General features: G+C 38.9%; 1 protein-coding gene across 3 annotated transcripts in view; it reads right to left on the reverse strand.

Annotated features, from left to right (window-relative positions):
• Positions 1–27,824, reverse strand: part of CAGE1 (cancer antigen 1) — a 57,135-nt gene that overhangs the window by 28,790 nt on the left and 521 nt on the right. For all 3 annotated transcript variants that reach the window (XM_047101245.1, XM_047101243.1, XM_047101244.1), the window contains exons 2-9: positions 26,272–26,489; positions 22,997–23,084; positions 19,508–20,031; positions 15,708–16,763; positions 11,464–11,613; positions 9,487–9,597; positions 7,046–7,126; positions 6,710–6,817 (exon numbers count right to left, since the gene is read on the reverse strand). In XM_047101245.1, the coding sequence (XP_046957201.1) occupies positions 6,710–6,817; positions 7,046–7,126; positions 9,487–9,597; positions 11,464–11,613; positions 15,708–16,763; positions 19,508–20,031; positions 22,997–23,084; positions 26,272–26,489 (2,336 nt within the window). The remainder of the gene's footprint in view (positions 1–6,709; positions 6,818–7,045; positions 7,127–9,486; positions 9,598–11,463; positions 11,614–15,707; positions 16,764–19,507; positions 20,032–22,996; positions 23,085–26,271; positions 26,490–27,824) is intronic.

The following is a 27,824-nucleotide window of genomic DNA, read 5'->3' on the forward strand; positions in this document are numbered from 1 at the left end:
AAGACAACATGTTTCAAGCAGCAGCTTTCTGCTAATAATCATGATCCAGGTTGTGACTCATTAAGCAGTGAAATGAATTTATGACCAACATGCACAAAAATGGAATAGAACAGAACAATAAAAACCCAGTGTTTCTTCTGTGCGTGGGGTATATGTGTATTTGACCAAGAAGTGAAATGGATTTTCTACTGTGGATTGCTCTGGGAGGAATGACAGGGCTGCACAGATAATTCTTCAGAGATGGAAGAGTTCTTAAGTTCTAGGTTGGTCAACAACTAGACTGATGTTATATCCTGCAACCAGGATCTGTCGTGCAAGTATTGCTTCTTGCACTGGCTTCACAATAGGATTTAGGAAAATCAAAACCAGAAAGATGAGGAAAGGGAGCAGAGTATCCCATGAATGCCCTGGGTGCTGGAGAGGGCAAGGAAACAGATGGTAAGGTCGATATCTTCCTGTGGAAACTGAGGAGCAAGTGTTCCGCCCAACTGGATAGCCCGCCCATCTGTGTGACCTGAGTTCCAGTGAGCCCAGAATCTTCCTCAGGAGGTTGGTGGTTCAGTGGCAGAGAGGCCCACAAACTGTAAGGTTTACTCAAGGAAATGCTGTATCCAAATCCAGGAACTGGTGGGTATATTTAATAGTTCAGAGGAACCATATGACATTGGGTTGTGACCGTTTTCTTTTGGCTTACTTAGAAAAGTTTTCCTAGAGTAGTAGTTTTATGCCTTATATAATATTTGTTTCCTTATTTTTAGGACTATAGGAGATGAATATGAAAATGAAGCGAATTTGCTACTTTCTGAGCATTTCCTTGAGAAGAAATAAACTTCTAACTTTTAAGACTACCAAAAGAATAAATTAACGTTTCATCTAATACAGTGAGTATTACAGTAAAGTGGGATGTTTTAGAATAGTATTTCAGTTCTTAGTCTTCAACTATTATATAATTATGGTTACAGGATATCTTCTAGGGGCACCTGGGTGGCTCAGTTAAGCATTTGACTCTTGATTTCAGCTCAAGTCATAATCTCACAGTTGATGGGATTAAGCCCTCTGTTGTGCTGAGAGCACAGAGCCTGCTTGGGATTCTCTCTCTCTCTCTGCTCACACTTTCTCTCAAAATAAATAAGTAAACTTAAAAAAAAAAGGATACCTTCTATAATACTGGTGTAAAAGTATTTTATTTTTATAAAAAGATTTTGGGGGCACTAAAATGGCTCAGGCAGTTAAGTGTCTGACTCTTGGTTTTGGCTCAGGTCGTGATTTCATGGTTTGTGAGATCAAGCCCTGCCTTGGGCTCTGTGCTGACAGCATGGAGTAGGCTTGGGATTCTCTCTCCCTTGCCCTCTGCCCCTCCCCCTCCTTAAAAACAAATAAACTTAAAAAAAAAACATTACTATTTTACTGAAGATGGGATCTAGGAGGACCCTGAAGAATCATTACAACTAGCCTAACTTGAACCCTAAAATTCACCACTGTTTTTTTTTTTAATATTTATTTATTTTTGAGAGAGAGAGAGAGAGAGACAGAGCACGAGTAGGGGAGGGGCAGAGAGAGAGAGAGAGACACAGAATCAGAAGCAGGCTCCAGGCTCTGAGCTGTCAGCACAGAGCCCCATGCGGGGCTCGAACCCACGAACCATGAGATCATGACCTGAGCCGAAGTCGGGCTCTCAACCAACTGAGCCACTCAGGTGCCCCATCACTGTTTTTTTTTTAAATGTTTATTTATTTATTTTGAGGGAGGGAGGGACAGAGAGAGAGAGAGGAAGACAGAGAATCCCAAGCAGGCTCTGCACAGTCAGCGCAGAGCCTGATTCAGGGTTTGATCTCATGAACTTGAACTCATGACCTGAGCCAAAATCAAGAGTCAGATAGGAAACTTCACCAACTGGGACCACCCAGGCACCCCTGAACTTCAGCACTGTTAACTAGACGCCTGTCTGTTCCCTCTGACTAAATCCCCACCTTTGGTGTACCTTATCAAGGGCTTCTAGGATCAGGATTCATTTTGTACTTGACAGTTAAACAACCACAGTGCTAGAGCCAGTCAGTAGGCAAAGCTGGGGTCAAGAACGCTGTCTCAAGATGGAAGAGGTCAGGAGGTGAAACGAGCAACAAGAGGATCAGAATTGTGAAGAAGAACCAAAAGCAAGGGGTCAGAAGGGCCACAAGAGAAGCACAAGATAAAGGAGGAGAGGAGGTATGAGCCTCAAATTTAGCTCCAGCAGACCAAGTCTTGCTGGCCTAGAGCTCCTTAGAGAATGAGAAATGAGCCTCTTGGAGCATACTTCTGCACTTCAAAAACAAAGAACACAACTAAAACTCTTTATTTGGGAAAATTCCAAACACATACAAAAGTAGAGAGACTAGTATAAATGAACCTCCATGTTCCCAGCACTTAACTTCAACAACTTATCAACATTTTCCATTGTTTTTTCATCCGTTTTCAACCTCCCACCACCCCAACTTGGCCACCTTTTCATTTCCCTGGAATATTTAAAACTTTTTTTTAATGTTTATTTATTTTTGAGAGCGCCAGTGGGGCAGGTGCAAAGAGAGAGAGGGAGACACAGAATCCGAAACAGGCCCCAGGTTCTAAGCTGTCAGCACAGAGCCAGACCTGGGACTAGAACTTATGGGCAAGATCATGACCTGAGCCGAAGTTGGACTCCCAACCAACTGAGCCACCCAGGCCCGCCTAGGTTATTTTTAAAGTTTATTATTTATTTTTGAGAAAGAGATAACATGTGCACACAAGTTGGGGAGGGGTGGAGGGAGAGGGGGAGAAAGAGAATCCCAAGCAGGCTGTGCACCACCAGTGCAGACCCTGACGTGGGGCTCAAACTCACAAACCATGAGATCATGACCTGAGCCGAAATCAGACGCTTAAACAACTGAGCTACCCAAGTGTCTATTCCTAGGGTATTTTAAAGCAAACCTAGACATCCTATTAATTCATTCATACATACTTTTCAATATGTATCTGTCTATTCCTAGTGTCTATTCCTAGGGTATTTTAAAGCAAACCTAGACATCCTATTAATTCATTCACACATACTTTTCAATATGTATCACTAACAGATCAGGGCTTTAAAAACACAGTGATATCACTATTTCATTTAGTAAAATTAACAATAACTTCTTAATATTATACCTAGACTGTGTTGATTTTTCTGCTGCTATCTCACAAATACCTTTTTTTTATTTAAAAAAATTTTTTTAACATTTATTTATTATTGAGAGACAGAGAGAGACAGAGTGTGAGCAGGGGAGGGGTAGAGACAGGGGGAGGCATAGAATCTGAAGTAGGCTCCAGGCTCTGAGCTGTTACCGGGAGCCCCTCACAAATACCTTTTTATAGTGGGCTTGTTCAAATCAGGACCTGTATACGTATACATAGGTGTCACACACTCACTGCATTTGGTTGATTAGTTTCTTGTCTCCAAACTCCTTTAGTCTATAATCGTTATTCCTTCGCTTCCTTCCTTTCCCTGTGTCCAGTGTTGACTGATGAGAGTTTTTCACATTCTGCATTTGTTATCATGGTGTCATTTAATTCATCTCTTTATCTACTGTCAAGGTAGTTAGGTCTAGAAAGCTGCTTTCGGACCCAGCTGTTTTGCTGAAAAGGCTTCATAGATGCTGCTGTGTGTGTCCTTCCTGTGGCACATCATGGGGCACAGGCATGTGCGTCTCCCCTTTAGTGAGGTTGACATTAATCAGCAGGCTCAGGTGGTTGTCAGTCTGACCCATTCACTGAAAGTTCCCCTTCAGTCTTTTAAAATTTTTTTTCATGTTTTTTTTGAGAGAGAAAGAGAGACAGCATAAGCAGGGGAGAGGCAGAGAGAGAGGGAGACACAGAATTGGAAGTAGACTCCAGGCTCTGAGCTGTCAGCACAGAGCCCGATGCGGGGCTTGAACCCATGAACTGCAAGATCATGACCTGAGCTGAAGTTGGACGCTCAACCAACTGAGCCACCCAGGCACCCCACCTCAGTCTTGAATGTAGGGTTTTAGCAGCCATTAGAATTGCTAGGAAAAGATGCCTCTTCTCTTCCGCTTTTAATAGCTTACTTTTCCAGTGAAGAGTTGTCCCTTCCTCATCAATTATTTGGTCTGAGACACGGTTTGCACAAGTAGGCCACAGCACACTTTAAAAATGACATCGTGGGGCGCCTGGATGGCTCAGTCAGTTAAGCGTCCGACTTTGGCTCAGGTCATGATCTCGCAGTCCGTGAGTTCGAGCCCCGTGTCAGGCTCTGTGCTGACAGCTCGGAGCCTGGAGCCTGTTTCAGATTCTGTGTCTCCCTCTCTCTCTGACCCTCCCCCATTCATGCTCTGTCTCTCTCTGTCTCAAAAATAAATAAACGTTAAAAAAAAAAAAATGACGTCGTGTATCTGACATGCTTCCAGTTGTGTGCTCTTTCTCCTTCCCAGCTTCCCACTGCTGGGAACATGAAGTTCACTTGCTGTATCTTCTATGCTGAAGCAGAGAAACTACTAATGAACTTACCGAGGGTCTGCTCTCATCCCTCTATGGTCGGACATAACCAGCCATTCTCCTTCACGAGGTGTTCCATGACTCCCCCACCTGGACAGCATCTGGTCCTCCTCTGAACTCCTCATTCAACAAACATGGCCTCTGACAGATGCTGGTCACTGTATCACTTTTTAAGAAATTTCTCCTTTGGGGCGCCTTGGTGGCTCAGTCGGTGAAGTGCCCAACTCTTGATTTCAGCTCAGGTCATGATCTCATGGTTCGTGAGTTTGAGCCCCATGTTGGGCTCTGCCTGTCAGTGTGGAGCCTGCTTGGGATTCTTTCTCTCCCCCTCTCTCTCTGCCTCTCTCTGTGCTCTCTCTCAAAATAAATAAACTTAAAAGAATTCCCCATTACCCCTTATGAATAGTTATTTATGTTAGAAGTGGACATCAGGGGGTTGCCTGGGTGGCTCAGTCAGTTAAGTGTCCAACTTCGGCTCAGGTCACGATCTCACGGTTTGTAAGTTCGAGCCCTGCACTGGGCTTTGTGCTGACAGCTCAGGGTCTAGAACCTGCTTCAGATTCTGTGTCTTCCTCTCTCTGCCCTCCCTCCTTTGCTTATGCTCTCTCTCTCTCAAAAATAAACACTAAATTAAAACAAAAAGAAGTGGGCATCGTGTTTGATTTAGCTCTCTGTCTCCAGAGTGACTACAACTTTTAGCCTTTTCTGGGAAGTCAATAATAACTTATTAAATTAAAAAGTTAATGAATTACAAGAAACTTTTGAGCCCATTGGACTTTTTCTTCTCTCTTAAAGATGAATGGTTATGCTATGAATTTAGTGCAGAATGCCAATTTTTAATAATTTAGAAATATTATAGACTTCTCTAATTAATCACTATTAAAAAACAAATTACATTAATTAATCACCTTTTCATTATAGTAAAATCCAATTGGATTGTAATTCTGTAACTATCTAGATACCAAGATCACATTTTCACTTTTTTTTTTTTTAGGTTTATGTATTTATTTTTGAGAGAGAGAGTGAGTGTGACCAGGGGAGAGGCAGAGAGACAGAGAGAGAGAGAGAGAGAGAGAGAGAGAGTCCCAAGCAGGCTCCATGCTGTCAGTGCAAAGCCTGACTCGGGCCTTGAGCTCACAAATTGTGAGATCATGACCTGAGCGGAAATCAAGAGTTGGACACTTAACTGACTGAGCCACCCAGGCACCTCACATTTTCACTTTCTTATAACATATTTTTCATGTTTTATCTTTATTTTTTTCTAGCTTTATTGAGATATAACTGACATATAATACTGTGTAAGTTTAAGGTGTACAACATGTTCGTTTGATACACTTCTATATTGCAAAATGATTATCGCCACCACATTAGCTAACACCTCCCTTAAGTCACATAATTACTACTTCTTTTCTGTGGTGATGCCTTCATCTTTAGATGGCATCTAAAGTAAACTATAAGAACTATTTCCCAAAGTACTCCTAAATCATAGTTGTTATAAACAGCTATTGATATACTGATATAAAAATGATGGTAGTGGGGTGTCTGGCTGACTCAGTCAGAAAAGCATGTAGCCCGTGATCTCAGGACTGTGAGTTCGAGCCCCATGTTGGGTGTAGAGATTACTAAAATAAATAATGTGCAAAAATATAAATGTGCTTCAATCGCTGTGAAAAATAGCACGTTTTTTTATTTCTGCATTTTGAAAAAATAAATCTGATTACTTTAAACAGTATCAGGTAGGACAATATGTAAAATTTCAAAACCTGAAAGTACAAACTTCAATTCTATACTCTTGTGGTCAAATAATACTGCCACAGTGCCAGTGTAAGACCATTTTAATGAACAAAGTTTTTGAAGGTTGATAGTTTTTTTTTAAGTTTGATTCAAAGAATCCTTTATTTAATTAAAAAAATTTTTTTAATGTTTATTTATTTTTGAGAGAGACAGACAGAGCATGAGTGGGGGAGGGGCAGAGAGAGAGGGAGACACAGAATCCGAAGCAGGCTCCAGGCTCGGAGCTGTTAGCACAGAGCCCTATGCAGGGCTTGAACTCATGAATGGTGAGATCATGACCTGAGCTGATGTTGGACACTTAACCAACAAAGCCACTCAGGCGCCCCGAAGGTTGATAGTTTCTTAAACTTGTCCATAAAATGATGCTATGGATAAAAAGGATAGCAAACCAACAAAAGATCTTTCTTACCAAGCAATCAAGCTCTTCATTCAGACTGTGGTACTTATTCCGTTTGGCTCCCAGTAAGATAGGTACATCTCCAACATTCTTGGTTTCATCTGAATCAAAGCCTGTAACCTGAGATTACATACATTTGTGCTCACTTCCAACACTTCCACATTCCTTGGAAAATTTGACAATAAATACTCTATAAGTTTAACAATCAAAGAGATCTTCAATGGCTAGAATCATAGATGTATAGAACATACAGCTGGGAGGATTTCAACACATTTCCCAGAAGAACATAAATATCTGAAATTGTATTTTTGTATGTTAAGGACAGTGCACAGTAAATATTACACTCACCTCAGTAACTCGATTTTGAAATGCTTTTTCATTAGTAATCAACTCTCTAAAAGCTGTGATTCTGTCTTTATGTTTCAGTAGCTAAGAAGAAAAGCATTTTACATTTCAGAAAAGAAGACAAAATAAAACTACATTCTATAACATTTATAATAAAATCATCAAATCATGCACCATCTAATCCCTGGTCTCCAAAGATCTACTGTTTTTACAGCTCATGTACAGAAAAGCGATCACACAGCAGATCTGAGACTGCTCTCCTTAGAAAGGCCGGCTAGTCAGATTGCTCCCTCGGGGACTGGAAACTTGGACTGCAGGAGGATTTCCATTGTTCCGTACTATGAACAGCTCATTGTGCCTCATCTATCTGTACAAAGATATAGTGTTTACTGAACAACTCTTTCCTTCTGGACGGTCTGGAATTTTAGTATGTGCTAGTCAGAGGTGCTTATGTGAGCAGCCCCCAATAAAAATCCTGCGTGCTGGGTCTCTAATGAGCTTCCCTGGTAAAAACTTCACATATATTGTCACAGCTCATTGCTGGGAAAATGAAGTGCATTTTGCGTGACTCCACTGAGAAGGAACTCTTGGCAGCTTGAATCTGTTTTCCTCTAGACTTTGCCCCGAGCACCTTTGCAGAGTCCCACGGGTCCTACCAATCAATGAACCTGAGGGTGGGCTTGGGAATCTCTGGGAGCTTATGCCAATATTCAGTTGTTTTTACAACCAGGCTATCAGAATTCTTTAGAGGAAAAAAAGAAACTACCAATTTTTCCTAGGTGTAATTTATAATCATTTCTTATTTGTTAATTTGTTCCTTCAGTATAATAACAATAAATCTTAATCTTCAAAATTCAAACTTCTGTAAAAATCAGTGAGGTAAACTATGAAGCACAGAATTATTATTATGAGCAATATAAATAGAGAAAAAACTTGAACGAACCTTCATTTAATTATCACCCAACTTCGACTACTGACGGTTAGCAGCCAATCTTGTATCATTTATATCCCCAACCATGTCTTCTTCCCCACTCCAATCCTCCCCTTCACTAAGTTAAATCACAGACACCACATCATTTCACCTGCCAATATTTCAGTAAATTTACCAAAAGAACACAAACATCTGACATTGTATTTTTGTAACATCCTGCTCCAACCCTCAATGGGGCCTATTTTTTTTTTTACATTTCTTTCTTTCTTTCTTTCTTTCTTTCTTTCTTTCTTTCTTTCTTTCTTTCTTTATTTTTGAGAGACAGAGAGAGACAGAGCATAAGTCGGGAAGGGGCAGAGAGAGAGGGAGACACAGAATCCGAAGCAGGCTGTAGGCTCTGAGCTGTCAGCAAAGAGCCCGACGCGGGGTTCGAGCTCACAAACCGTGAGATCATGACCTGAGCCGAAGTCGGATGCTTACCCAACGGAGCCACCCAGGTGCCCCATCAATGGGGCCTATTTTTGAAGGGTGGCTTAAAAAATGGAGGATGTATCTGTTTCTCTGCATATCTGTTATTCCTTGATCCTTTTCTCTACAGGTGAACTAGAAGACAAAGAGACTCCCCAGAATACCTGCATAAATTTCTACCCACACCAGTTCAGAGAAGTAATTTCCTGATAATATAGGACTGAGTTTGTTACTACAATCCAAGATCCCATACTTGAGTATATTTTTATTCCATTAGCTGATAAACTTGTCACTTCTGTTTTCTTCTCATATGAAAACTGGCAGAAGTTAACATCCTGGTATTACCTTCCCCATTTCACTTACTCTCTTAATCTGTTCCTCCATCGCTGTACCACTATACCAAGAAAAGAATAATTGAAGAAATTCCAGGAATCTCTTCCCTTATGCTTGTGCCACTTGAAAAATAAAATGACTGGTTTTCAATGTATCCACTATTCCAGGTGATAAAGTTTGAAACCACTATCGGGATATCAAAATACACTGTTCTTCAGGAATCTGTAGTGCTGGGACGCCTGAGTGGCCCAGTCGGTTAAGTATCTGACTTCGGCTCAGGTCACAATCCCGTGGTTTGAGTCTGAGCCTCACATAGGGCTCTGTGCTGACAGCTCAGAGCCTGGAACCTGCTTCGGATTCTGTGTCTCTCTCCCTCTCTCTGCCCCTCCCTGGCTTGTGCTCATTGTCTCTCTGTCTCAAAAATAAACATTAAAAAAAAAAAAAAAGAATCAGTAGTGCCATGCAAAAGTGGAAAAAATAATCATACCTTTTTTTGGTAGATGAATAATATTTTGTAATACAAACTTAAGTTATAAAACAAGCCAATTGTTGAACAATGTATCTCCTTAGTTAGGGCCATAGTAAAACTAATCTGGTCCTCCAAAATGATTCTTTTTAAAAAATCAAAATTTGGAGAGTTTTATGTTACCTCTTTGACTATTATTTTCACCAAAAATGATACAGGTTTTAGAATAAAGAATAAATATAGTACCTTTTTATCTAAATTTTTCTTTTTAAGATGGAAGTACTTCAGTTTTTGTAGCATTATATCACTAATTTTCTCACAATCTTTGAAATATTCAGCATCAGTAGTAGTAATCTCCTAAAGGGTAATAGTTTGAGAAGCTATATTAAAAAGTTTTCATTAAAGCTAAAAGAAGGACAGAAAACACACACACACACACACACACACACACACACACACACACACACACAAAATTCCATAATACCTGACCAAACCAAAAGAGATAAAATAATATTGAACTCAATTACTCATCCATAAGACACCTAATAAAGGGTTATAAGAAAGAATTCTTATAGATTCACACTTGTATGTAAGTGGTTATTGGGACAGATTGGTATAATCTCTGGGAAGTTAATACTCACCTATAATAAGGTGAACATCTCCTGTTAGCCTAGCCCGGTCAGTTTACAAATCCAAATTTCAGCCAAATTGCTATATCTAACAGCAGAGTAATCAGACATCCCCAACAATACTGAAGCTCTAGGTGCCTATAATGAAGGTATTTGTATGTATAACCTCAGGGCCAAAACTGTGTGCATGAGTCAGACTGCCTGAGTTTGTATCTGAGTTCTGTCGCTTCACCCTATGTAAGACTTTGGACAAGACACCCTACAGTTCTAAGTCCCAGTTTGTTTTTCCATGTTTTGTTTCCATTTTTTTTTAAGCCTGAGAATATAAAGACTGACATAAGGATTGAATGAGATAACCCATGAAAGGCAGGGACAGTAAACTGAAATGCCTCCAAGGACAGGTTGGAAAGTCAACAAATATTTGTTGAGTGCTGATTAAGGGCTTCATCAGAATTAGATACGGGGCATACAACATACCACGTTTCTGATGTTGAAGCCTTCCACTCTGGTGGGGGTGGGAGACACAGAATAAGCAACCAGATAATATTTGGTGTGGGATGACATCCACCAACAAGAGGGATGAGGACACACTCTTCATGGGGAGGTGTGGTGGAGAAGCAGCCTCCAATGACATGGTGGAAAGCCAAGCCTTACAGTAAGTAAGAAAATGTTTGAAGGAACAAAGTAGGCTGGAAAAGTTTGCAGCTAAGGAGAGTCTGTGCCACATTCAGAGTCACATATATAAAAACAAGACGTTAGGTGGATATAGTCTGTATGCTGCCACTTTGTGATTTCTACATAAAATGCTCAGCTCAGTGTCTAGCATTAAATAAATGCTAGCATTCAACAAACTTTAGCTAAAACACAATAGAAATAAGGATTGTGTTGGATCAGGAACATCACAGACCATGCCCCCCAATTTGGGCTCTGATGACTACACCCAAGATCAAAGAAATGGACGATAATGAAGAGGAAGAAAGACAGCTAGCTCATTTGAGAAGCTATCAAATGTCATGCTCTGTACTCTCATCTCTCATTAAATGTAGTGCTTGTAACCTCCCAGGGCAGGGGAAAGTATCATTTCCCCTACTTACAATGCAGAAACTGAGGCTGAGAAAGGCAAAGTCACTTGCGCCAAGTCACAGAGCCAGAAAGTGGTGAAGTCAGAATTTAAACTCACCTACACTAATTTCATTCTTCATTCCACTAATGTATACAACTCCCCACTGCTCTCCCCCTGCCCAAAAGCTAAATTTTAGATTGGGCAAACAGCTCCATGATGGGAACACTCACTAATCACTAGGAACCAACTGAACCAGAGAACAAGACTATCACTCTGATAGAGTTTCCATGACATGTAAGAAGTACCAAATAAAAGGTTTTCTCTGGTGCCTTTATCTTGTATCTGATTATATTATTTTACTTGTGGGAATTAGGTGTTAAAGAAAGATAAAAAGAAGCAGGAGGAGGTCTGAATTTTGTCTTCCATTTTTTTCTCCCATGACAACTCCAATGCTTTATATTGTTTCTTTGGTTTAGTCCAACTTCTATATTTCTTCCTTCCCCAATAAAAAATATGAATTTTTTAAATTACCTGACATGTGAGAAGTCCTATGACCAGAGCCAGAAGACTGTGAAGTTTGGAGACCAGCTGAGAGGTTCTTTTCACATCTGGGGGATTCAGGCTTTCTTCTTCACAAGGTGAGCAATTCAGGAACAAATTAGAATGTATCTTCTTTGCATCCTATGTGTACACAATTCAGAGGTGTTACAATAAAGACAGAGAGTCTGGATTGCTCTTTAAGTAGAATTCTGAATTAAATACCACTCTTTAAAACTTTGAGCAGCCCTAACAACATGGCACTCAAATTTAAATTTGAAGAGATAGTGGGACACCTGAGTGGCTCAGCTGGTTGAGTGTCTGACCCTTAATTTCGGCTCAGGTCATAATCCCAGGGTTGTGGGATCGAGCCCTGTGTCCGGTTAAGAGTCTTTCTTTCCCTCTGTCCCTCTTCCCCACTTGCTCATGCTCTCTTTCTAAAATTAAAAACAAACAAAATTGGAGATAAATGTTAATATTTAAAAAAAACAAAATTATGAGCTGTGGTTCTCAAACTTCTGATTCTCAGGACCCCTTTATAGACTCAAAAATTAATAAGAATCCCAAAAGCCTTTTGTTTATATTGGTTATATCTATCAATATTTTTTGTATTAGAAATTATGACTGAGGGGGTGCCTGGGTGGCTCAGTTGATTAAGCGTCCCACTCCAGACTTTGGCTCAGGTTGGTGGGATTGAGCCCCATGTTGGACTCCACACTGACAGTGCAGAGCCTTTTTGGGATTCTTTCCCTCTCCTTTCTCTCTCTGCCTCTCCCCCACTGGTGCGTGTGTATGCACATGCTTTCTCTCAAAATAATAAACTTAAAAAAAAAAGAAATTATGACTAAGAACATTTAAAAATTATGTTTACTGGGTCACCTGGGTGGTTCAGTTGGTTGAGCATCCGACTTTGGCTCAAGTCATGATCTCACAGTTCATGAGTTTGAGCCCCATGTCAGGCTCTAGGCTGATAGCTCAGAGCCCGGAGCCTGCTTTGGATTCTGTGTCTCCCCTCTCTGCCCCTCCCCCACTCTCTGTGTGCATGTTCTCTCTCTCTCTCTCTCTCTCTCTCTCTCTCTCCTTCTCAAAAATAAACATTAAAAAAATAAAATAAAAATTTTTATTAATCTATTCAAATAACAATAAATCCTTTGTGTCAACATAAATAACAATTTTATTTTTTTTTTTTTTTTTTTTTTTTTTTTTTTTTTAATTTTTATTTTTTTTATTTATTTTTTTTTTTTATGAAGTTTATTGACAAATTGGTTTCCATACAACACCCAGTGCTCATCCCAAAAGGTGCCCTCCTCAATACCCATCACCCACCCGCCCCTCCCTCCCACCCCCCATCAACCCTCAGTTTGTTCTCAGTTTTTAACAGTCTCTTATGCTTTGGCTCTCTCCCACTCTAACGTCTTTTTTTTTTTTCTCCCTTCCCCTCCCCCATGGGTTCCTGTTGAGTTTCTCAGGATCCACATAAGAGTGAAACCATATGGTATCTGTCTTTCTCTGTATGGCTTATTTCACTTAGCATCACACTCTCCAGTTCCATCCACGTTGCTACAAAAGGCCATATTTCATTTTTTCTCATTGCCACGTAGTATTCCATTGTGTATATAAACCACAATTTCTTTATCCATTCATCAGTTGATGGACATTTAGGCTCTTTCCATAATTTGGCTATTGTTGAGAGTGCTGCTATGAACATTGGGGTACAAGTGCCCCTATGCATCAGTACTCCTGTATCCCTTGGGTAGATTCCTAGCAGTGCTATTGCTGGGTCATAGGGTAGGTCTATTTTTAATTTTCTGAGGAACCTCCACACTGTTTTCCAGAGCGGCTGCACCAATTTGCATTCCCACCAACAGTGCAAGAGGGTTCCCGTTTCTCCACATCCTCTCCAGCATCTATAGTCTCCTGATTTGTTCATTTTGGCCACTCTGACTGGCGTGAGGTGATACCTGAGTGTGGTTTTGATTTGTATTTCCCTGATAAGGAGCGACGCTGAACATCTTTTCATGTGCCTGTTGGCCATCTGGATGTCTTAATATGAAATTACCACATTTTCCAAAGGAAAAAATTAGTGGAAAGAGTGGCATCTTTTACATTTTTGTAAGTATCTATAATGCTGACTTCATAGAAGACAGCATGATTCTTACATCTGCTTCACACATTGAGCAGCCATAAAAGCAATGATCAACAGTTTCTAGAAAATGCCACTGGGAGCACTTGTGAAAAAAATGAGACTGGCAAGGGCATAACATCTTCCTATTACTATGAAAATACTTTTGATCTCATGGACATTCCCAGACCACACTTTTGAGAAAACAGACCTAGAGTTCATGAAAAGCAAAACTAAAAGCAGAGTAAGGATGACTTAGGGATATTAAAGAAATTGATTAGTCAAGATAAAACAAAGAACTTTCCTTTTTTTAAAAAAATATTTATTTGGGGGAGAGCATGAGCAGAGGAGGGGCAGACGATCTCTGGGCTAACAGGCTGACAGCAGTGAGCTCAATGTGGGGCTGGAACTCACAAACTGCAAGATCATGACCTGAGCCAAAGTCAGACCCTTAACCGAATGAGCCACCCAGGCACCACTACTTTTTTTTTTTTAAAGAAAATTCAAGAAAAAAAATATATACTGTGATAAACCTCTGTACAGTTGTACTAACTTATTCAGAGTTTACCAATTCAAAATTTGTCATGATTTGGTTAGCAGCTAAACTTAAGGTCATCTCTGCTTAGGTTAGTGGTTCTCAAAGTGTGACCCTGGGACCAGCAGCATGGGTGAGACTTGGGATCTTCTTAGAAAGGCACATTCTCAGCACCACCCTCCTCCCTGCACACCTACTGAATCAGAAATGCTGAGGTGGGCCCCAGCAATCTGCATTTTCACACCTAATGCTGATGAATGCTAAAGCTTGAGAACCACTGGCATAGAAAATCCTAACTTCTTTCTGGAGAAAAGATCACAGAGAGAATTTTTTAAGTATAAGACAATATTTTCCTAAGAATCATTAAAAAAATTAGCCTTCTTCTAAAAAAGTTTTTAATGTTTATTTTTGAGAGAGAGAGAACAGAAGCAGGGGAGGGGCAGAGGGAGACAGAGAATCCAAAACAGGCTCCAGGCTCCAAGCTGTCAGCACAGAACCCGATGCAGGGCTCAAACCCACGAACTGTGAGATCATGAACTGAGCTGAAGTCAGACGCTTAACCAACTGAACCACCCAGGTGCCCCCAGATTAGCCTTCTTTCTAAATAGTCAGAATTAATAAGGCTGTACTATAAATAATATTTTTAAGTTTATTAATTTTGAGAGAGAGAGAATGCACATGGGAGGGGCAGAGAGAGAGAGAGAATCCCAAGCAGGTTCCGTGCTGTCAGTGTAGAGCCCAACTTGGGGCTTTATCTTGCCAACCGTGAGATCCTACCTGAGCCAAAATCAAGAGTTGGATGTTTAACCAACTAAGCCATGCAGGTGCCCCTATACTATAAACATCTCAAGACAAGCCTTCAAAACTGAAATAGATGTGCTCTGGCTTATGAAAATGATCACTTCCAGGACATGCTTCCAGGTTCTTGTCTACCAAGTCATTTGAACTGCATAGAATACAAAATTACAGCCTCTCCAAATGTACTGTTATGAGGCTTTCATGTTATTTTTAACAGACGTTAACTAGATTTATTGTGGTGATCTCTTTGCAACACGTACAAATAATGAATTATGTTGTAAACTGGAAACTGATGTTATGGGTCAATTACACCTGAATCAAAAAGTGTATACTTTCATAAAATTAATATGTGATATAATATAGTTTTGTTTTACTTTGTAAACCAAATACGTAATTGCGTTATTCAGTTTTATCATTGAATAGGCAGAAGTGACATGAAAACATAGAGATCCCCACGTAGAAAACCCTTTCTCAAAGGATACTTCAGATGATTGGTCATAGATACCCAGAAAATTCCCATGTTAATTTTCATCTCTACCAAAATAGTCACAAGAGGCCAGAAATAGCCTCTTTAGGTGAGTATCCAAGAAGTAGCTGTCTTTAATGTGAGTACCCAAGAACCGGAGAAGCTTCTCCAAATCTGTGGTACCTTTTCCACTCTCCCTTTTCTTGTCGTTGTTAATAATTCTTTCTGCTGACAAAGTGCTGCATCTAAATATGCATGAGCAGACTGTTAGAAACTCCTGAAATTCTGCGTTAGAGATTCTGAATTTGTGACAATACCTTTGTGATATCTGCCTCCACTGCCTCCCCAGAGTCCTCCTTTAAATGAGCCGTCTCAAACCGAGGGGCATAATTTTGCTCCTCGCTCCCTGCAATCTGCTGCTGTAGCCTCACATTTTCTTGTTTTACTGAGCTGACCTGCTGCTTCAGTTTGGCATTCTTCCCCTTCTCGTTCTCAGATATGAACTGTAAATTATTAACTTGAGTGAGCAGTTTCTCCAGTCTTGATTTCAGTTTCTGTCGTTCTTCCAGGTTCTTCTTTTCATGTTTCTGAAATTCCTCCCGTAAAGACAGGAACTCGTGCTCTCGGGTCTTCTTTTCCCTTTTCAACAAGTCCAAAGCAGAAGTGGTGGCCTTTTCCAATTCTCCCTTGAGCTGCTTCAGCCTCTCTACCTCTTCTTCTTTCTTACTTAAGGTTGTGTTCATCTCCATGCACTGACTTACAGTTTTATCTTTCTGTTGCATTTCAGTCATGTACCTTTCCTGTAAGTGAACATAATTGCCCTTGACCTTCTTAAGCTCGAGCTGTAAGGTTTCCTTTTCATTCCTAGATTCCTGGAGATGTTTTTGGGTGTTAGTCAAAACCTCGTGCAAGTTCTGCAGTGTCTTCTCGGTATCATTCTTCTCTAGCATCACTCTGTATTTGTCTTCAATTAGTTCTTCCATCTTTTCCTTTAGCTTATTTATGTCAACGAACACCTGCTGCTTGGTAGTCTGCCTCTGGAGCTCTTCGACCTTCTTCTCTAAATACTTGTTACTACACTGCAGGTCTTGGATCAGAGTTTGCTGCCTTTTGTTAGTATGTTTTAATTTCCGTAAGACTTCATTTAAAGCCATGTCCTCTTCCAGAGGTTGTAAGCTCTCCAAACTCTGCTCCATGTCAGGTGCCTTGCTGTCCTCCTGAGATGCTCCACTACTCCAAGAAATGACTGCAGGAGACCAATATGAGACAGTCCCTGGTCTGTCCATGTCCTCCACTGTGACTTCCTTTTGGTGACTGACTGGCATCTCAGGAATATCCCCGAAACTCTGGATTCCTTTCGAAGACACTGAAATCTTATAGTAAATAAAATAAGTGAAAAAGAGTATAAAGATCATAAATTTTGAAATCAGAGCTGGCCTTAAGTCCTAGGTCCCTAGTTTGGTTTTCTCAGCTGTAACAATGATAATATCCACTTCCAATAATACCTATTTAACAAACATACTTAGGTATTAACTGCTAAGTATATATATAGCACCGATAGCAGAGCACAAAGAGTAGGTATATGATAGGTATCATATTTACTTTTACAAAAGAAAAGCTCAGCTTTGATACTCTGACCACTTTGTATGGTGCGAAATTTTCTGAACACATGTACTTTCTTTGACTTCAAATGAATTAAAACAAATTTATCAATTACCCTACAGTCTGTGAGGCCTCTTCTGAATGAAGACTACCTCTTTCTTTTAATGTTTATTTATTTATTTGGGGTGCCTGGGTGGCTCAGTCGGTTAAATGTCTGGTTTCAGCTCAGGTCATGATCTCACAGTTTGTGAGTTCAAGCCCCACATCGGGCTCTGTGCTGACAGTTCAGAGCCTAGAGCCTGCTTTGGATTCTGTATCTCCCTTTCTCTGTCTGCTCCTTGCCTACTCACACTTTGTCTCTCTCAAAAATAAACATTAAAAAATAAAAAATAAAAAATGCTGTTATTTATTTTTGAGACAGGGAACAGACACATGGGGGAGGGGGAGCAGAGAGGGAAAGAGAAAATCCTAAGCAGGCATGAGGCTCAGTGCAGAGCTCAATGCAGGGCTCGATCCCACAACCGTGAGATCATGACCTGCGCTGAAATCAAGAGCTGGGTGCTTAACCGACTAAGCCACCCAGGCTCCCCTAAATGAAAACTACTTTTATTGCCTGCTAAACCATTATCTCATTGCTATGACTCCTGTGAATGTAAGAATGTCAGACGAACATGTTTTGCCATTGACTTTCTGCCCACAACACAGGTTTTAGGGGCTTTTTCAAAGGACAATAAGTTGTAGTAAGAAAATACTGAAATGAATATGACATTAAAAATCCTGTGAAAGATATTTGCAAGGGTGGGCTGTATAACTTCCTAGAACTTAGAGATATTGGACCCCTGTATTTTTTTTTTTTAATGTTTATTCATTTTTGAGAGAGTGTGTGAGCCCGGGAGGGGCAGAGAGAGAGGTAGACAACAGAATTTGAAGCAGGCTCTAGGTTCTGAGCTGTCAGCACTGAGCCTATGCAGGGCTCGAACTCATGACCTGCCAGATAATGACCTGAGCTGAAGTCGGAAGCTTAACTGACTGAGCCACTCAGGTGTCACTGGACCTCTCTTTTAATGGTTTACTATCATTCTGGGATAAAAACAACTATCCCTACAGAGGCCTACAGGTTCTACTATCTGGTCTTGCTGCCTAAGGCTACCTTTCGTCCTCATCTACTACATGCCTCCTTCAATCCAGGCTTCTGTCAGGTACTAGTGGGTGCCATGATCCCTGAAGCCACAGGGTTTTCCACATGTTACTTCTGCATGGAATGCTCTCCCACCCACAGTTCCTTAACTCCTAACTTATCCTTCAGAGCTCAGCTCAATGACCACTACTTCCGGAAGCCTCCCCCAAACTCGCTGACTAGGACAGTAAGACTCCTGTCATTTTATTCACAGCTCTTACCATCCTTGCAGCTTACAGTTTATATGTAATACTATAGCACGTTATCTACACTTTACATGCACTTTATATGTAACCACTCAGAGCCTTATCATAGTTGAAAGTTTACATTTATTTGTGTGATTCTTTAATGTGAGTCTCCTCTACTAAGGTGTTACTTTCATGAGGACAAAAACCACATTCTTTAAAACCATTATATAATCAACACATAGCATAGAGCCTAGCACAGAATAGGTTCCAGAAAGTATTTATTGACTGAATAAATGACTAAATGCAGTGGAAATAGGAAGGAGCAATCTTGAGAAATGCTGATTAAGCAGATTTTTTAAATGCCATTTTCCAGAATCAATACAGGGAAATAAAGTTCTCTTTTAAATAATGCTTCCAAATAAATGAACAAAAAAACTGCTCATACTTGGAAATGAAAAATAGTCATAGCTTTTCTCATCAGACTTAAAATAAAAAGGTATTATTTTTACTATTCTTGGATTATATTTGCCCATACCAAGTCTTAAAACTATTACTTTTAAAAAATTTTCAGAGAGCACATAGAATTTATACTAGTGGCATCTTCAGTGTTCTTAGGATACTACATGTATGCCCAGAATCAATAAGTCAAAAGACAAATTAGTATTTTCACTTTGGTAGAAAAACTAACATTTTATACTTGTTAACTGAAATCCCTCATGATAGAAAAATTTTAAGATTTTCCTGTCAAATAACTTAATACCTCCATCCTTCTTCCTCTTCTCAATCTTTTTCTTACTGTAAACTCTTGAGTTCCAGCCAATTTGATTCACAAATATAAAAGCCAAGGCACCATGTAGATGCTAAGACACATAAAAGGATGAGTAAGACAGAGCCTTGGTCCTCAAAGACATGACCATTCAGTAGGGCTAATCTCCATGTATGGACATGATTTTAATAGAAAAATCTGTTTCTAAATTGATTAAGATCTCAGAAGGTATTTTCCCCAGAGAAGCAATGTCCCTCTTGCTGATTATTAGATTATTTAGTGGTACTTGGAAAAGTCTAAAATTATATACATAGTTTTGGGGGTTTTTTTTGAAAGCACATATTTTAATACTCCACAAGCTATATTGACCACCCCAAAATTTACCTTCTCTGTTGCATAATTAGCTTTCAGATCAAGCTGGTTAAAGCCGTTCTCTTTGTAAAACGGTTTGTCAACATCACTGGGTACATTTTCCTCATACCAGAAGCTCTGAGGTTGACTAGGTTTGAGGGCAGATTCCGTGGCAGCACTTTTAGCCAGTGACATTTCCATGAATTTCACTGTCTCTCCACTGCCGTGGACTACAGGTGGACTTCTAGAAGGTTGTATGACACATTTATGAGCAAATTGCTCTTCATTTGTAGAAGTGCTAGTTCCCAGTGAATTTTCTTCCTTAAATGAATCTTCCTTTATATTAGTGTCTTTTGCACAATAATACACGTGAATTTGCATTTCGGGTTGTACTGTATAAGGTAAGCCTTCTTTCAGATTTTGAAATGTTATCATTTCATTACTAAATGCTTCTGTGTGATGAAATTTGCAAATGGGTTCAAATTGTCTGAAGGAAGAAATGCTGGGGTCAACTAGTTGAGGTAGTACATTCTGTGAGTCATTTCCAATGTTGAAATCTCATTAGAAAGAGAAAGATGGAAATAAGAATTAGCTGTCTATACATTTATATGCTAACAGTTATATTTACATTTATGAAATAAACTGTTGGGAGTCTTTTTAAAATTATATTTATGTCAACATTTTTTTATTGAGTGTATTTCAGTATGGCTTTGTGCTAGCAAACAAAATAAACTACTTTTTACATGGAGACCAGAAGTTCTCAAATGACTGCTACCAAAAAAGTTTGTACATCATTCTGGTCAAATGCCATTACAACAAATTCCAAGATATCTTCAAAATTCTTTTGTTGTACTGTAATTCTAAAATGTTTTGATTATGTGTCCAAAGAATACAAAAGCACAATGAACAGTATAATAACAAACACACATAAACTTGGTTAATCTCACAGCAATCCCCTGAGCCAGGCACTGTTATTATCCCTGTTTTACAGATAATGAAACTGAGACATAAGAGATGTTAAGTCACTTACTTGCCTAATGTCACAGGTTGGGTAGGCGGTGCACCTGGGATTCTAGAACACTATTTCTAAATGCTGTGTTTGTCAACATGACAAGTTATCCAGACTTAAGACATTTAAAACAATTTTTTTAACGTTTATTTATTATTGAGAGACAGAGCATGAGTAGGGAAGACAGAGGAAGAGACACAGAATCCGAAGCAGGCTCCAGACTCCGAGCTGTCAGCACAGAGCCCAGTGAAGGGCTTGAACTCTCAAACTGCGAGATCATGACCTGAGCTGAAGTCGGATGCTTAACTGACTGAGCCACCCAGGTGCCCTAAGAAATTTTTAAAAATCAGAAGTAGAGATGCCTGGGTGGTTCAGTTGGTTAAACGTCCAGCTCTTAGTTTGGGCTCAGGTCATTATCTTAGGGTTTGAGCCCCAAGTTGAGCTCTGGGCTGACATTGTGGAGCCTGCTTGGGATTCTCTCTCTCCCTCTCTCTCTCTGCCCCTCCCCCACTCATGCTCAGCATTCCCTCACTCTTTCTCCCCCTCCCTCAAAATAAGTAAACATTTTAAAAATTAAAAAGGTAAAAATCAGAAGCAAATAGGCAATAAAATGTTACAAAACTAATTAATGATGCCTCCTTCTATCTAAATTCCCTCCTTTCCCCCTCTTGAGAGATAACTACGAAAGCTGGTATGTATTTATTCTTTCCACCCATATTTTTCTGCTTTCATTACTCAACTATGTACCTTAAATAATATATATCAACTTCCAAGAATTGGAAAGAAATACCTAACAGTTCCATTTATTAAGTAGTGAAGCTCAACTTCAGTATTTGTCTCAACAACTTAGATGTTTGAAAATTACACACAAACTGAAAGAAAAATATAATGCTTTATTTTATTCTCATACAATTGAACTTACTACTTGGATGCACTACTGGGTATCACATGTCTCAAATCTTGGAATCAGATAGGACAATGCCAACCATCACTTTCTATTCTACATTGATTTTTGTACAATACTTGCTTTTTATCACAGCAACCTTCAAAGACCCAGCTTTGCAAATAATACTTTATAGAAAGGGTTATAGTATGGTTTTACACTGAAATAGTAAACTATCTTAAGCTGGTAGTTTGTGGAGTCCAACAGATGTCCAGTGTCACAGCTTCCTAAATATTTCAAAATGTCATGCAGCACCCTGGGTGATATGCAGTACACTACTATTTTTTGTGCTTTAAAATTGTATGTAAATAGACTCAAATTACATTTGTAACATATATATTAGACATAAAACATATATATATATATTTATATCCATACAAAAGTCTTTATTTCACTTAAAATTTTGCTTTTCAGACTTAGCCATGTAAATATCTGTGATTTGGTTCATTTTACTGAAGGACTACACTTTAATCCCTTTTTGTTAGATATGTTTCTAATTTTGCTCTTAAAAACAACTTTCAGTAAACATCCTTATACATGTTTCCTTGTACACTAAGAATTTTTGTCTAGGTTCTGGATATACATACCTCAAAGTAGAATCACTGGATTATAGAAAATGTTACCTTCAACTTCACTAGACATTGCAAAATTACCCTCCAAAGTAGCTGTACCAATTTATACTTCCAACAAGAGCATAGAAGTTTATCTGCTCTACTATGTCCCTCCAACGCATATTAAACTGGTATTCATTAAATGGTATTTTGTGGTCATTTGAATAGTCTTGCAGGTTTCCTTTTCTGTGATCTGCCTGTTAGATACTGTTATGGCCTCAATTTAATCTCCCCCAAAATCACATGCTGAAGGCTTAACCCCCAGCATCTTACAGTGTGACTGTATTTGGAGATAGGACCTATAAAGAGGTAATTAAGGTTAAATGAGGTCATAAAAGTGGGGCCCTAATACAATATGACTGGTGTTCTTATAAGGAAGAAAGGACATCTGGGAGGCCTCAGGATAAACCAACTCTTCTGACACCTTGATCTTGGACTTCCAGACTCCAGAACTGTGAGAAAATAAATTTCTGTAGTTGAAGTCACCCAATCTGTGGAGTTTTGTTATGGCAGCTCCAGCAAGCTAATACGTACACTTGGCCTGTTTGTCTATCAAGCTCTAGGGGTCTTTTCCTTATCGGAGTTCTTTATTTTGGATACTAATCTTGTCAATGTATACATTGCATGTGTTTTTAGTCTGTGTCTTTTTTTTTTTAATTTTGTTGGTTATAATTTGGTCATATAGAAATTATTTTTTATTTTAAGATAGTCAAATGTGTTGCTAATGGTTTGTACTTCTCATGTTACTCTCTGGGCCTCATGCTTCTCATCTGGGTAGATACAAACAACCCTTATTCAAAAAGAAAAAAAAAACCGATTTCATAGGATTGTTTGTGGAGTGTGATCATGCATATAAAGTGTATATTAGCACATGGCTATTATTATTATTGCTGTTATCACAGGACACTGACACACACAAATCTTGTTTCTCTGTGTATTGCCAACAAAGAGATACTCACCACCTAACCGGTCATCTAGTGTGCTATAAATTTCTTCAGCAAGTGTGAGTTTAGACTCATCTTCCCTTTTTACATTCTTTATTTCATTCTGTATTAATAATAAAAAAGGCATTAGTGTTAATACTTTAAACAAACATCAGAAGCTTCTTCTAAATGTGTATGTACATTGCTATGTAACTTTTCTCTTAGTATTTTTTGTTGCATGGGTAGAATGTACTTTCCAGTATCCTTCCCTACTGTATATCTGAGCTCCTTTACTAAAAAGTAAAACCATGCTAAGGGAGTCATGATATTAAATGACGTTAAGCAAGTATCTTGCTATTTTAATATTTTAATTTTTTTTGTAAGTCAAATCGTGGTACTACAAACATGAGTATATAATAATGTATAAATCTCTGATAATCCTTTGGAGTCTGTTAAATCTGGTCTAAAGATCTATTAGGGTAGTTGTCATTCAAGTCTTTTAACAGTGAAGATACAGGGTGGGTTCCAGTAATGAGGTGAAATCTGATTTCCAATAGATAAAAATCTATAAAAATTCATGTAAAACTTATTCTCAAAGTTATCTCAATGTTATCTAAGGGAAAGGTTTTGTTAAGTAATATTTTAAATGTTTGAGGAAAACATTGGTTTCATTATGAACAGTGTACCAGGCATGTAAGACAAATGATGCTCTAAAAAATTTGTATCTCCTACTAAAGTCAGCTGGTTACAAGCTTCTATTCAATCATGCTTTTTATAACATTGTTCCACTTATTGAAGGTACCTAAAGAGTATGATAAAAACTGAGTTATATTTTATAAACATTTTTTTAGACTTCTTGCTAATTTAGACCATTCCTGCTAATTAGATTTTAAACATATCAAGAAGAATATCCTTTATTTATTTATTTATTTATTTATTTATTTATTTATTTTTTAAATGGTTTTACTTATTTTTGAGACAGAGAGAGACAGAGCATGAGCGGGGAAGGGGCAGAGAGAGAGGGAGACACAGAATCCGAAGCAGGCTCCAGGCTCCAAGCTGTCAACACAGAGCCCGACGCAGGGCTTGAACTCACAGACTGTGAGATCGTGACCTGAGCTGAAGTTGGATGCTCAACCGACTGAGCCACCCAGATGCCCCAAGAAGAATATCCTTTAAAAAAAATAGTACTATTCACATGTATTGATGTTATATTTACATAAACTTCTTGGAACTCCACTACTCGTTGAATTTCAGAGATTACCTCTAACTCTAGCCTTCTATGATAATACTGTCTTTAAAATATGCTTGTTGTTCCTTTGGTTTATAAATTCTTTATAAAGAATAAAATACTCCGTGAGTTCCAAGACAGAGAACCTCTTACATAATTTAGGAGATTCATTCTTTACAATTTGATATATATAAGATGTTAGACTTTGACTAACACTGTAATACTATGATGAAATTTTCTTTTAAAATGAAATATGAAAGGGGCCACCTGGGTGGTTCAGTTGGTTAAGCCTCTAACTTTGGCTTAGGTCATGATCTGGCAGTTTGTGAGTTGGAGCCTGCATCAGTGCTGAGCCTCTAGGGATTCTCTCTCTCTCTCCCCCTCTTTCTCTCTGCTCCTCCCCCACTTGCATGCACATGCACACACATGCACTCTCAAAGTAAATAAACTTAAAAAAATAAATGAAAATATGATAAAAGTTATCATTATGAAAATAATCTTGAACATTTTAAAAAAGAGAGAAAGTAAAAAACACTCAAAAGCCCACTACCCAGTGAGAAGCAATGTGACCATTTTTCTATGTCACCGAATATACAGTTGACCCCTCAACAACATGGGTTTGAACTTCCCAGGTCCACTTACACAGATTTTCTTATAAATACAGTATAGTACTATAAATGTATTTTATTCTCCTAATGATTTTCTAAATCACATTTCTTTCCAGTATATAATAAAGATAATACACAAAATATGTGTTAATTGACTGTTTGTTATTGGTAAGGCTTCTAGTCGTAGTAGGCAATTAGTTAACTTTTGGGGGAGTCACAAGTCATATGAAGCTTTTCAACTATGAGGGGAGTCAGTACTCCCAAGTGCTGCATTGTTCAGGGGTCAACTGTGTGTCTGTATTATCATATTTAAGGTTTACATATCTACTATACATCTGTGCAATCATCTAACTAGGTTCCTATTGGTAAAAATTTGGTTGCTTCTAGTGTTTAAATAATGCCTTTCATGAAAGTTTACTTGTTTATTTATAATCTCTACACCCAGTGTGGTGCTTGAACTTACAACCCAGAGATCAAGAGTCACATGCTCTTCAAACTGAACCAGTCAGGCACCCCTGATGTTTATTTATTATAGGTAATCCTGCACATAGCTCATTTGCATACTTCCTTGAGATAGAATTAAAAATAAAATGCAATTTCCTCTCACTAAATAGCCCTTTATTTTTTTTAAAGATGTGTTTCTTCAGTTTGTTTTGTTTTTATTTATTTTGAGAGAGAGAGAGAGAGAGAGAGAGAGACAGAGACAGAGAGCGCCTGTGCATGCACATGTCTGCAGGGAAGGGGCACAGAGAGAGGGAGAGAGAGAATCCCAAGCAGTCTCTGCGATCTCACAAACCAGGAGATCATGACCTGAGCTGAAATCAAAAGTCAGACGCTTAACCAACTGAGCCACCCAGGCACCCCACTAAATAGCCTTTTAGATAGTTTATGCCAATTTATGGGTTAGCCCACGTGAAATTGTCAATATTTGTCCATTTTCAAACTATAAAAAGGCAATTACATATGGCACAAACTAATTGATTCCTATTATTTCCCTACACTCCTGCTAGTAATTGTTAAACATTCACCACAATTTGGGACAGTATAATTTTTTTTTAGTTTATGAGAAAGGACACTTGTAATTGTCATTAAGATAAAGTCATTTACATGCAGGGCTCTGTCAATACCATGATGAATGACATCTAAATCATTTGCATGCTGACATACTAGAACATGCTCAAGACCAGATGTCTGGCCCGTTGGGCTCTTTTCCTGCCTCTGTGACCCAGTTGTTGTGGCCATGTCCCCCTGGCTGCATGCTTAGGACTTTGTGTGGAGGCTAGAAAGGATCAGGTTTAATGCTCTATTTGTAACGTTCTACCTTTGGGAAAACTAGACCGTGTATTCCCCTCCTTTGAGCCTCCACTGGAGATTCTTTTACTGTTTTTCGTATTTTTGAGGACATTTTCAGAGGAAGACAACGTGAAAGCCGAATACATCTATACCTCCTAGAACTTACAAGTAATGCACACCTGAGGCAAGTCTGAATTGGTACTGCTGGTGTCCATATAGAAGGGAGAATCTGAGCGAGTTAAGTCTTGACAAAGACTGCTGCCATTCCTGGCATCCGCTTCCAAGTTGCTTTCTAATTTTTCATGAGAAGCATCCACTTCAAAATGCACAGGATCTGAAGGTGATGAGCAAACTTTTTGATAATCCTTGTTCCTAACTGGTGAATGATGAAAGTCTTCTTTAAAAAAAAAACATAATTTTAATGTTTATTAGTATATGTGAACAGAGAGCTTTGTCCCCCATGCCTTCTCACATTAAGAAAGCAGCAAAGTTCAGTGTCCTAAATTTTAAAATGTCATTGGTCAAGTTATTAGAAAAAAAATTTTTTTACTCTGAGTATACCATGGTCACTTTGTATAGTGCAAATACTGATTTGGACAAAAACAAGTCGATATGTGTGGCTACTATCCAATAATTCCCTAGAAGACTTGGGACTCAAAGTGAAGGGAACTCTCAGTTACTTAATCAAAAGATATTTACAAAATATTATCAGAGAACTATTAGGTTCCACAAAATACTGTTTTTCTATTTACTTGGTACTTTCTATTATCTCATTATCAAGTCATATCCAACAATGTAAATCCATTTCCCCCACTTTCCTATGCCACACCCATTCTCTTAGGCAACTGGGCTTGAAAACTTGGAGATGCCTTTGGTATCCTTCTAGCTCATCATTATGAGCCACCCAATTACCAAGTCCCGTCCATTTCTCTTTTAAAAATGTTTTTCGTAACCCATGCTTTCTTTCTACTACTCGCGCCATCACACAGGCCCATACTCTCATGACTTCCTCAGGTCGGGGATGGTAGTGGACAGGATGTCCAATCACCTGGAATCCAAGTTCTTCTGCTGGACTTTCTAGGACTCCCATAGCCTGGACCCACATTACCTATCCAATACTCGCCTGCTCTAGTCAGATCATACTCCTTACTATTTCAGTCTGACCTGGCAAATGCTTCTCTCTCCTAAAGCCTTCCTATACACCCATTCATCTATCTAAAAAATTCCTGCAACATGGGAAATCTCTACAATTCAGCACCTATTTGTTTTACCGTTTTAGCTTTTACCACCCTTTCAAGGGTGTTAGTATTTACAGATTATAAATGCCTCCAGAAGAGTCCATTCAAGATTTTCCAGTAATCACCGCAGCAAACAGCAATGTTGTTCACACAGAGTAAATACTGATCAAATGAATCCTGCAGTCCAAAGATTTTATTTCTATTAAAACTTCTCAATTTACAGTTGCTACCTATTTGCCCGGATTATTTTATTGAATTATCGAATTAATGAACAATTTATTGAGGCTTGATTTGTTTTCCCAAAGCCATGCCATCGTCTGAAGTATAAAAAGCCAGTAAGACAAGCAGGCTAGTCGGGCTTAGTGACAGGCCTAACTTTATGCTCACCTTTTCCACCTTCCGAACACACAAATGCTGCCTAGGCTGTGGTGAAAGGAATCTGAAAAATCTTCGTTTTCCAAAAGCAAAAAAACTCAAGGCCCTTATTTCTTCAA

Source organism: Lynx rufus, unplaced genomic scaffold (assembly GCF_022079265.1).
Source record: "Lynx rufus isolate CCGP_SWC_20201006 ecotype Redwood Valley unplaced genomic scaffold, mLynRuf1.p SCAF_6, whole genome shotgun sequence".
NCBI lineage: Eukaryota > Metazoa > Chordata > Mammalia > Carnivora > Felidae > Lynx > Lynx rufus.